We start from the raw sequence: 12,490 nt of genomic DNA, 5'->3' as shown, positions 1-12,490 counted from the left end.
ATTTTAAATTGTAATAATATTTCACAATATTACTGTTTTTTCTGTGCTTTTGATCACATAAATGCAGCCTTGGTGAGCAGAAAAACTTTCAAAAACATTGAAAAACCTTACAGACTTCAAACTTTTGAATGGTAGCCTAATGTATAGCCTATGTGTGTATAGCCTAACAGCGGCACTGAGAGATAAATAAATCAGTTTTATTAACAGAAAGCAGCTGTAATGAGCCTTACAAATCCACAGGATCCCAGAGATGTGAAGGTGAGAGGAGGTAAACGGTAAAACATCTAGTGGTGAAACAATGGCAGTGAAAGTCCTGCAGCTTTGAGCCATATTAGCAGGCAGCCTGTCACATCTCATCCAGGCCTAAAGAGTGTGTGTGTGTGTGTGTGTGTGTGTGTGTGTGTGTGTGTGTGTGTGTGTGTGTGTGTGTGTGTGTGTGTGTGTGTGTGTGTGTGTGTGTGTGTGTGTGTGTGTGTGTGTGTGTGTGGCAGACAGCGCTGCTCCCACCAGTATTGTGCTCATAATTAAGTGTGATTTCCACTGGCAGAATGACGGAATAAGAATAAGGGGAAACCATTAATGTTCTCTCGTTCATCACTCGCTCGATCATGTCCTCTTTTCATCTCACACTTTCACTGACGGCTGTTTAAGACCTTCTGAACGCTCATTAAGCCCCCGGACACTTTCTCTTCAAATTAAATGGACATTTGAATGTTGTTTTTCCTTCAGATGTTTGATGAGTCACAACCAGGGCCTGTCAAGAAATGTAATGTTTGTCCAGAAATGGACAACTGGACTAGTTAAATTCACTCCTGATGGAAAATCGAAATATTCTGGTTCCCTATTTTAAAGGTGCAAGTGTGTCATTTATGAGCCACAGGGTTATTGTTGAATAAAACTAAACCTAAAAATAAAAAAATAAAAAATTCATTAAATGAAATAAAGCTGAAATTAATATTAAATATTAGACAAAAAATTTACTTTTTACAAATGTTGCATTGGTAAATAACTGAAACAAGTTGAAGTACTAAATTACTAAAACTCAAATAAAAATAAATTAAAGCCAAACAGAAATACTTTGCCAAATAAAAATGGCAAAAGCACATAGCAAAACTTGAAATAAAATTAAAATGCAAACTAAATAAGAAAATATGAATAAATAATAGTATACAAATAATGATAAATATAACAGTCACAGAATTGCAAATGTGTTCAAACAGGTTTTCCAAAGTCTTGATCTCCCATTGGTCGAACTAATGGGTAGCCCCGCCCCCAACTCACATCATTGGTTGAGACAATGTTCCTTGTTGCTTTAGGTTTAGATTTGTTTTATCAACCAATGGATGCCAGTGTAGTATTTGTATCCGCATATTAATCTGAAAATGTAAAATTGTATTTGCATACTAAATTTAGAAAGCATTTTAACATTTACAAAAGTGATGCAGAATAGAAGGGAAACCTGTTTGGAAACAATGCTTTTACTTTAAACCATCACACGTACATTTAGACATGAAATGAGTCGAACACGTCAACTTTCAATCAGTCATATAAGGTTTACAGACACGTCAGAAGTATACTTTACATTTCCTTCAGTGCATAAATGTAAAATAATAAGCAGCTCTTCACTTCTCACGTCTCCCACAAACCAGCTATTACCATAGTGAAGGGCGAAACTAATCCACCTGAGCAGCGGCAACGTGAACAAACAAAGATTCAATTAGGAGACAAGATTGTGCCCGTCCTGAACGCTAAAGATGAGCTGAAGCATGAGCTCCGCTGTCTGGATCATTATTCTGCTGGATCTCGCGTTCAGTGTTCAGCTGAAGAGTGTGATCTGATCAAAATTAATATGCTAACAGAGTGTTAAACAGAGCTGTGCATCGTTCAGAACTCACCCGATTTTGTTTGATTTCTTTCAATTGCAATTTATTAATTCTTCTTCCTGTCATTTCAATTCAACAAACAACTCAACAGTGCCCTTAGTATGCTATTTTAAAGGTTCATCATTTTGTTTTAGAGTCCTACTACAGGTTAACATACATTCAAACACTTTAATTTTCTCATTATATACACTGCAGCATCAGCTCTTTTCTCAAAGAGTCTGAAAACGGTTCGTTCGAAGATTCAGTCTCTCTAAACCAGTGGTTTTCAAACCCTGGGTCAAAAAATGGGTCGCCAGGATGATTTAAGGAAAAAATAATTAAATTAAAAAACAAAATTTGTTTTCATAAAATAATAGTCTATAGGCCTATATAAAAGAAACACGCGAAAAACAACTGAGTTTGGTTCATTTCTGGTTCAATATTGGTTCAATATTTGCATATGATTTAGCAGTTTATTGTCATAAATATAAAAAATCTAAAAGGTGTGCATCATACATGAGACCTGGGTGAACAATGTACTGTTGGTTTTATGACTGTAAGTCATTGTCTTCAAATGCTATTGAAGTTAGAAACGTTTATGCCAATGTCGCATGTAGCCTAATTGTGAGACGGTCCCTAAATATGCGTGCGACAAAAAAGTATAAGAATGCGCTTCATGTGTCTTTCACTTACAACGTACCCATGTCTTAATGCCAAAGACCGCACTATATCTTTATATGACATTCCTAATTTAAAGTAAAATGTTATTTCTTCTGTCATCTCCATCTCTGCTGTAGCCCAGTCTATGCTATGGTACGGTTACAGTATTGGCCGCTGTGGCTCCCTCAACTCGTGGCCACGACAAATAGATGTCGTTCTCTCAAAATATGAAGTCGTGGCCACGAGAAAAATATATTGTTCCCTCAATAGTCTAGATGGGAAGTGCCCAAAAAGTGAAAGTGAGGAGCATTTATGGGTACAAGTCGGGAACCGGCCTACCTTACATATTTCAAGGGTGCTGAGTCCAAAAAAACTGGTTCCCAAGCAAAATTTTGAGTTTTTGACCTTCTAATTTGCATATCAAAATGGCCGCCAAATTGCCTATCTTGCTCAGTCGTTGGACCATTTTCCCCTAGTTTTTTTGTAAGTAGGCAATCAAGATGAGGAAATTAAGTTTCTAGATCGATAGTCAAGGGTCAGAGCAAAGATATAATGGAGGCTCACTGCCTTTTTTATGTATATATTTATGCAAAATACCAACTTTTAAGGTGAAATTAAGCATTATTTGTGTCATTTTTTAAGGCCGACATACATATTCAATCAATATCACTCTTAAATGTTCCCAGTGTATATATGATATGTGATGTATTCCATATTACATAATAACTAAGAAAAAACACCATTGCAAGTTGTCTGAGATTTCATTTTTTATGCAAATTAAGGCGAGACACTACAGGTGAATAGGGTAACATTTTTAACTAGCAGATATCACCATGAAACTTTCACAGTTGATTACCTACATTAAGATGAGAAAAAAAATGTATTACAAGTTTTCTGTAATTTAATGTTTAAATATGCAAATTAGGCAATATCTAATCAAATGTGCACTAATTTGCATATATTTAAAACAACGAAATCTGAGTATTGGATAAAGCCAGGTTAAAAATGATTTTTTCATTGTGTTCACATATTAGATGGGAAAAAAAATACAGAGGGATTTATGGATATCTACTTTTGTTATCCTGTAAATCAGAAAATACTGTCAATAGCCTTAAAAAAATGATTTTCGCCATGTTTTTTGGAATAAAATGTTATATAAATCAGGCTAGGAATAATATATTTACAAATCCCTCTGTAAATGTCTTCATAATATAACTAGGTACAAGACTGGAAAGTTTGGTGTATAGGTGCTACTGAAGTGGAGCGTCATCCATGTGGTTTCCTTAGTCTGCTTCCGAAGCCTTCACCGGCCCCAAGCAGGAGGACGGCACCGCCCGTCTCCGCCCCTTAGCCGGCCAAAACGCCAGGCTAAGCAGCACTCCTGAGATGGGCAGCTTGGAGTTAGGGCTCAGTTCTTCTCAGGAGCTGGTAGCAGGACCACTCCTTCCCCCGGTGGAGGGCCGGGGGAGAATCTTTTTTCTAAGAACTGATGCCCCTTCCTCCGAGTCCCAAGAGGCCATGGATGGCAGTGTGCGACGCTCTGCCTCGCCACTCTTGTCCCCCTCTGTCACCAGACCTCTGTCAGAGCAGGCCCCCCGTGGAACACTGGTCCTTCCCTGGCCTCCTCTGTCAGGATGCGGCAATGACCGTGCCCCCACACCGGGTCGCTACGCCGCCCACGTCCGGACCGTTCATTCCACTTCGCTGCCCTACCGAGGGTACGTCTGTGGTTCCCATGACCCCGCTGGTTCAGTTCTTGGGAGCCTGGCTAGAGCTTCCCAACCTGTCCCGCTGGGTTGAGAGAACCACCAGGCTCGGCTATGCGATTCAGTTCGCACGATCTCCTCCCCGCCTCCGGGGAGTCCGTTACACTATGGTGGGTGGCAATGCCCCTGTTACTGGCGAAAGGTGCAGTCGAGATTGTCCCTCCAGCCGAAATGAAGTCCGGGTTCTACAGCCCTTACTTCATTGTACCGAAGAAAACCGGTGGGTTACGGCCAATCCTGGACCTGCACGTCTTGAACCGATCCCTTCACAGGCATCCGTTCAAGATGCTCACGTGCTTTCATGGCTTCAGCCTCTCCCTAGAGAATGGAGACTCCATCCAAAGACAGTTCAGCTGATTTGGGATCAGTTCGGGGACGCACAGGTAGACCTGTTTGCCTCCCACGACTCGTCCCATTGCGGCACGGACACACTGGTGCACAGCTGGCCGCGGGGCCTTTGCAAGTATGCATTTCCCCCAGTGAGCCTTCTTGCACAGACCCTGTGCAAGCTCAGGGAGGACAGGAAGAAGGTAATTTTGGTTGCCCCTCATTGACACAACCGGACCTGGTTCTCCAAACTAGTCCTCCTCGCGACAGCACCTCCTTGGCCAATCCCTCTGAGGAACGACCTGCTTTATCAGGGACGGTGCACCCTATGGTACCCTCATCCCGATCTTTGGAACCTTCACGTGTGGCTCCTGGATGGGATGAGGCAGGTTTGAGTACCCAACCACCAGCGGTAGTGGCTACCATCACTTCCGCTAGAGCATCGTCCACGAGACATGCCTACGCGTTGAAGTGGAACCTCTTCGTCACCTGGTGCTCTTCTCGCAGAGAAGACCCCAGAAAATGCCCGATCAGTGTCGTGCTTTCCTTCCTGCAAGAAGGGTTGGGCCGAAGGCAGTCTCCCTCCACCCTGAAAGTGTACGTTGCCGCTCCTCGGCGAAGAAACATATCTGCATGGTGCCAGCATACTTCCTTATATACCCATGAGGTAAGGCGGAGTTACGCAATGCAAATTCCGCAGACCCATGGCATTTCTTTGCCAATGGCTCGTTTTATTTCTCGAAGATGAGAGGCTTTCTAAGCGAAACCCCATTCGTCGTCATGATGTAACGTCTCCGTTCCCTACTCAGGGAACGAGGGTTACATATGTAACCGAGACGTTTTACACCCCCCTCTCAGAAGCCTTGGACATTTGGGACAATGTTTCAAAAAATATTTTCTCTAACCTCAAACCCTTTCTCCCATATTGTATGTAGTAGCAGCAACCATGTGTGGCCCACTATAGTCTTCTATCAAATAGCAGTTTTCATTGGTTCCATGAGAGTGGGGCCAGCCCATAAAAATATCTTAAATTTTAACGTCTAGTCGGTCCACAGTCTAATTCTGCTCTTTTTGGTTTTCAGCTATTGTTTTTGTCTGACTTTTATTATGAAGTTTTGTCTGTGGGTCATAATTTGTCATTTTCTTTGCAGTTTCATCTGAGATGCATCTGAAATCGGTCACAAGTTCACTTGTTCATTATAGTGAATGGCACATGTACTTTATGGAGAAAAGAGAAATGAAATTGAGTGAGCAGCTTAAGATGACGAAATTTGTGTGAAATAACTATTTTACACCTTAAAAAATAATGCGATAATAACTTTACATGGTATAATGAAAATAAATAACTTGTTCACTTGTTCTCATATTCATGTCATATTTAATAGATAGTTCATTCATTTTAATAGAATAATAATACAAAAACTACAAAAAAGAATTAACACAATGATATAATTTTATTATTTTTACTTATAAATTTGCCATAAAAAGCAATAAATAGAGCACATAATACATGAAAGCTGTATTCCTTTCAGGGTTATCTGGTTTTGGTTATTTTTAGTTTTCTCCACATGGACTCTGTTTGTGTTTTCACCTTGGTTAGCTTGTCTTCATGGTTGTTAATTTGATTCATTACTCAGTTCAGGTGTGTGTTGTGTTCAGGTGTTCATGTCTCATTATCCTCTAACTACTTAAGTTCAGATCAGTTTGTGTTTCGTGTTGAGTCTCGTCTATGTGTAGTCGTGTTTGGATGTACCTCTTTGGATTACTCTGTTGGAGCATTAAAGCCTAACTTTCGTCGTCGATTCTTTGGTGTTTTTGTTTTCCGTCTTGTTTGTGTTTTGCTTGGGGCCGGTGAATGCTTCGGAAGCAGACTAAGGAAACCACATGGATGACGCTCCACTTCAGTAGCACCTTTACACCAAACTTTTGTACTTGTACCTAGTTATAGTTATATTATGTTATATTATGAAGACATTTACAGAGGGATTTGTAAATATATTATTCCTAGCCTGATTTATATAACATTTTATTCCAAAAAACATGGCGAAAATCATTTTTTTAAGGCTATTGACAGTATTTTCTGATTTACAGGATAACAAAAGTAGATATCCATAAATCCCTCTGTATTTTTTTTTCCCATCTAACATGTGAACACAATGAAAATTTTTTTTTAACCTGGCTTTATCCAATACTCAGATTTCGTTGTTTTAAATCTATGCAAATTAGTGCATATTTGATTAGATATGGCCTAATTTGCATATTTAAACATAAAATTACAGAAAACTTGTAATACATTTTGTTTCTCATCTTAATGTAGGTATTCAACTGTGAAAGTTTCATGGTGATATCTGCTAGTTAAAAATGTTACCCTATTCACCTGTAGTGTCTCGCCTTAATTTGCATAAAAAAACTTGCAATGGTGTTTTTCTTAGTTATTATGTAATATGGAATACATCACATATCATATATACACTGGGAACATTTAAGAGTGATATTGATTGAATATGTATGTCGGCCTTAAAAAAATTACACAAATAATGCTTAATTTCACCTTAAAAGTTGGTATTTTGCATATATATACATAAAAAAGGCAGTGAGCCTCCATTATATCTTTGCTCTGACCCTTGACTATGATCTAGAAACTTAATTTCCTCATCTTGATTGCCTACTTACAAAAAAACTAGGGGAAAATGGCCCAACGACTGAGCAAGATAGGCAATTTGGCGGCCATTTTGATATGCAAATTAGAAGGTAAAAAACTCAAAATTTTGCTTGGGAACCAGTTTTTTTGGACTCAGCACCCTTGAAATATGTAAGGTAGGCCGGTTCCCGACTTGTACCCATAAATGCTCCTCACTTCTTATAGAAGGCCATTTTTCAAAAATCCGTCTAGACTACAACATATGATCTCGAGGCCACGACTTTGCATCGCTTGGCCACGACATAATGATGTCGTTACCTCAACAAAATGATCTCGTGGCCACGACTTAATATGACGTTCCCACGAGATATTATGACGTTCCCACGACTTAATATCACGTTCCCACGAGTTTATATGTTGTGGCCACGACAAAAATAAGTGAACCGAACATGTCCCCTCCCGGTCACCGTACTTCTCTGATCACTGCGATTGCCTCTATAATCCTGTACAGTAAAATAAATAAGAGGGATTCGGGACGGAATTTGAGACTGGGCGTGACGTCATGCGCGTTCACGCTCACCTGGCTATGTCTGCTTGCAGTTTCGCTTGTCGCCAGAGGGGGCATAGTTCTGCAAAAACTCAGAGACTTGCGCATTGCACCTTTAAAAAATATGCTTGTGAAATTTACTTAAAAAATATTCGTGCAAAAACTTGCCAAAGAAAAATGGAGTAAATTTTACTTATTGTTTTTTTTCAGTGTGTTACACAAATAGGCGGTAAATGTTTTTTCAAGATGAATTTGCTTAAGATGACTTGTTTTCAAATTGTGCGGTCTCGTGTCCTATTTTGCAAATAATAATAAAAAAATACAAAAGCATTTTTGCAGAGGGTATATAATGTATTTAAAACAAATAATAAAAAGTGATGATAGACATGCAAACACACATTCATGTGATTAGTACAAACAAACAAATGACATTTTCACAACAATGACAAAAACAGCTTACATCTGAAAAGTGCTTCGTTAAAAAACTTCAAGAAATTAAGTTAAAAAAAAAAACGTAAAAAGCACCTGTTTCTTTTTTAAATAACGAGACAATATAAAATAGTCTAAAAAAGGCACTTGATGCCACATGACCCTCATAATTCACACAGAATATCAGCAGGGCTGAAATACAGTCATTGAACAAGCCTGAAGTAAAGCTCAACAAGTCAAAGCACCACACACTTCTGTCATGAACCTGAAAACACTCTCAGAGTTCAATCGTACGCCACAAATGACTTACTTAAACTCAGTCCTGACTGGGAAGGTTACGTTTCGCTCTTTCTGATTTTGCCTTTTGGTGTCTGTTAGTCTTTAAATCAATATATAAAAAATTTGGTCCCACACAGATTTTCATGTATATGGGTTTTTTTTAAACAATAATGATATATCAAAGCAATTTAAATAAATAAATAAGATGCCATGCTTTTTAAATATACTGAAATAAATGGAAGCTCCAAAATCAGGCCTTTTGTTTTGGATGCAGAAGCAAGGAAACGGCTGACAAATAGAGTACATTAAATAACTAAGCACTAACTCATTAGGATAAAAATAAAATAGTGGTTGGCAACACTGACAGGAGTGACATTTTGTATTTTAAGGCAACTTTGGAAACAAGATTCACATGGTTAGTGGTCCTAATAAAGAAAAAAAGAAAAAAAAATGTTTAACATTTACTCGCATGTCATTCCAAATACATTTGCATGAAAAAAAAATTGATCTTAAATGGAAATGTTCAAGATTTTGCTTTCCAACAAAAGTGGATGGGACTAAAAATGCACCTTAGAGTAAACGTAAATGCTTTAGGAATGACGAGTAAATGAACCGATGATTTTTTATTTTTTAGATGATCTATTCCCTTTAAGTGCTAGAGCTCAGTGCAACATAATAGTATGGAAAACAGACTTTCACAGGCAACATCAACATAAAATACACAAACCAGAGACACTGGACACAATATAAATATAATTTATGAGTCTGTTCAGATTTCCCAGCTGTCACTGAAGTAATGCTCCTCTTCTAGGGCTTCATCTTCAACCTGTTCTTCTTCTCCATCACTAAACTTATCTTCCTCCTCTTCCTCCTCCTCCTCCTCCTCCTCCTTCAGCTGTGACAGCATGGTTTGAAGAGTGGCCTTCACTTCTTGAACCTCTTTCTCTAAGGACAGTGGGCATTAGAGTTAAAGAAGACGTGACCAAACATCATCTACTCATTCACTAGTAGAATCACAAATGCTCAAACAGAATCCATAATACAGTTTCATTTGAAGTGTAAGAATGATAGACTGACCCTCGCATAAGCAATTCAAATGAAAGACATTTAACAGTCTGCAAAAGAAAAACTAAATCTGTTGCAACTCTACGAACAAAATTCACCATCGGAAGTTTATCGGAGATCTCTTATTTTGATCAAAATAATGCAATAATACATGGCCGGAAATAAAATGACAATAATGCATTATGCATTATTTTTTGTAAATAATTTGTAAAGTTTTTTTTCTCCATTCACCCTCCATTAGTAGTTCTGTGTAAACCAATATACACACAAACGTGTGTGTGTGTGTGTGTGTGTGTATGTATATACACACATATTGTACACAAACTCATATGTAAAGGCGGTCGCACACCGGACGAGAAGCGCTAGGACAACTCGAGATATCGCACACCGGACGCGCACTTTCTCAGTTTATGGCCAGCAATATTGTTATGTTTAAGGACATTATGAAATTATGTCTGTACTATGTTATGATTGTACTGTACAATTAAATACAATCGTTGCTAAGTCTGCAGTCTGAACACTTTACCTCAGAGCGTCCGTTAACTGAATGAATTGAGAATATCTCCTGAAAATCCGATAACATCAGCAATTTTTAATTCAAGCATCTGATTTCTGTGAATGAATGTAAAACTAAATGTATATTGCAGCACAGGGTGAAGTCAGTACATACATTAACGGCGATTTGAGACAAATATAATTTAAATTTAATATAAAACTATGTAAATGGCGCGGCAGGATTTTGAACAAGGTCCTGCAACCCGATCTCATGGCAATTCGTACAACTTTTACGAGGTGGCTAATTCGTATGAATTTATACGACCTCACTCGTACAGATTTGTAGGATTTTTGCTAAATCTTACATATTTAACGAGATGCTCAATTGGTATTAATTCGTATGAATGACCTACCCCTGACCCCACCCCTAAACCTAACCGTCACTGGGGTTTAGACAAATCGTACGAACTTGTACGAATCAGTCACATTTTACTCACTCGTACGAATTGGTCATGAGATAGTGTTGCAAGGTCCTGAGCCGTTGCTAGGCGCCGCGGACAGACCGCCGGTGTGTGTGTACACTCATAGAGAATAATGTGTTCGAATTTTAGGTAGAGTTTTATCGTAGTTTTTGTCCAACTCCATTGATTTGTATAGGACGTGCTGTGAGACCGCAGCACCTTTACGGTATTACTCCGCCGCTTCTTCTTCTGCTTCTTCTGTGTATTCAATGAAATGCCAGTGGTTTGCTTGCAATTGGCAAAGGTGCATTATCGCCACCAACTGGGCTGGAGAGTCTATTATTCAAGCTCTCAACGGAAGAATGTACGGGTGTGAGGCGTTTGGAAAAATAGGTCCACAGTTTTACAACGAATGGTAAAACACCTGTTTGAAAGCATCTTTTGCAGCGATTTTTGTGTGAGCATATCAGTGAACACCCCTGACCACTCGTGAGTTTCACGTCTTTGTAAACGAACGATTGTTCCAGTGCACCTATGCAACCGTTGTATAGGTGGGGGGTGCTACCACAAAAACCAAAAATTCTCGGGACAGCAGCATTTGTCCAAATTTCAATCTTAACCATTGTATTTCATCAGAAACTATCTGAAAACAGGGCTTTAAGTGTAAAATACCGAACTTGTCCTTTAAATAAAAGTATCTCTATATATATTTTTTTTTCATATATAATGGTATATGTATGGTATATGCATTATCACATTATTTTTATTAAAATTATTTATTTGTAAAAATGATTTTAACCAAGATTAATAGGTGTGGGACAAAACCTAATTTTAGAGCCAGAGTTAGACAAAGCACAATCACGACCCATCTTAGAAAGACTTTCATTATGTTTGGCCCGACCACCCGACACAGAAATCACAATTATATGATCACGACGGTCGTCCCTCTCCACTTATAACTCAAAAGCTCAGTTCATCTCCTGACGGACCCGTTCACCTCAAGCAATCTCGCCTAAATAATTCATGCACATTTTATGAGAACGAGGAGAGACCCTCATCAGCGCTGGATTGTTTAACTCGTCGGAGTGGGACCGAGTGTCCGGTATAAGTGGCGAATCAAAGGGACTCTTGTGGCAGATGGGGCCTGACGGGCACGTTTTGCTCTCCAAATGGCCCCAGATTGTCCTCATTCATAATTAACCAGCCGTTAAAGAGCGCTTCATGAATTATGAAAGAGGATCGGTAAGATCTCCCTCCGGCTGAAGGGACGGATCTAATGAAGTTCCTCAGGCTCAAACCTCGGCTTATTACGTGTTTATCTGCTCATCTGTCTGCTTAACCATTGCAATCAAACAAGCTTCATGTGTTCCTCCAGTTACTGTTTTTGATCATGTTTACATGCACATTAGTACGCCGATAACTCACAAAAATCTGCTTATTGAAATAACCTGTTGTCTGGGTTTACATGCAAATCAATAACTAATAATCAATAACCTGACAATGCCAGTAAACTGCATTTACAAGACTTTATTAATAAATTATATTATTTCCTGGTACTGATGTCAAAACTAGCGATTCACTGATTTAAATATTTTGGCCGATACGATAATTCTTAATTATTTGAAAGCCGATAACCGATATATTGGCCGATAAATCTAAATCCAAATTTTTATATAATTTTGAGAGCCTGATTACAAAAAACAAAGTCTCATCATTAAAATCCATGTCCCAAGCACACAATTATAATGTTCTCATTATAATATTATATAGCTTATATGACAGCACGTGTTGGACTTAACTATCTTTTCCTTTTTTGAAGCGATTCCAATCATATTTCAAGCAGTTTAAACCCATCATGTTGAACAGTGCACATCTGAAGTGTCTCAGCTGGAGGAAATAATTTATCGACTTTAATATATCAGCCAAATTTTCTTATCGGGCCAATAACGATAACATTA

General features: G+C 38.6%; 1 protein-coding gene across 2 annotated transcripts in view; it reads right to left on the bottom strand.

Moving 5' to 3' along the window:
- Positions 1–8,964: 8,964 nt before the first annotated feature.
- disc1 (DISC1 scaffold protein) overlaps positions 8,965–12,490 on the bottom strand; it is a 79,432-nt gene continuing 75,906 nt past the window's right edge. The window contains exon 14 of one of the 2 annotated variants that reach the window (XM_082153330.1): positions 8,965–9,466. In XM_082153330.1, the coding sequence (XP_082009456.1) occupies positions 9,281–9,466 (186 nt within the window). In that variant the 3' untranslated portion in view covers positions 8,965–9,280. The remainder of the gene's footprint in view (positions 9,467–12,490) is intronic. The other variant, XM_082153329.1, reaches the window with a different exon arrangement.

The sequence above is a fragment of the Leuciscus leuciscus genome, assembly GCF_965113295.1.
Source record: "Leuciscus leuciscus genome assembly, chromosome: 22".
NCBI classification, from domain to species: Eukaryota; Metazoa; Chordata; class Actinopteri; order Cypriniformes; family Leuciscidae; genus Leuciscus; species Leuciscus leuciscus.
This window is presented reverse-complemented; position numbering and strand designations above follow the sequence as displayed.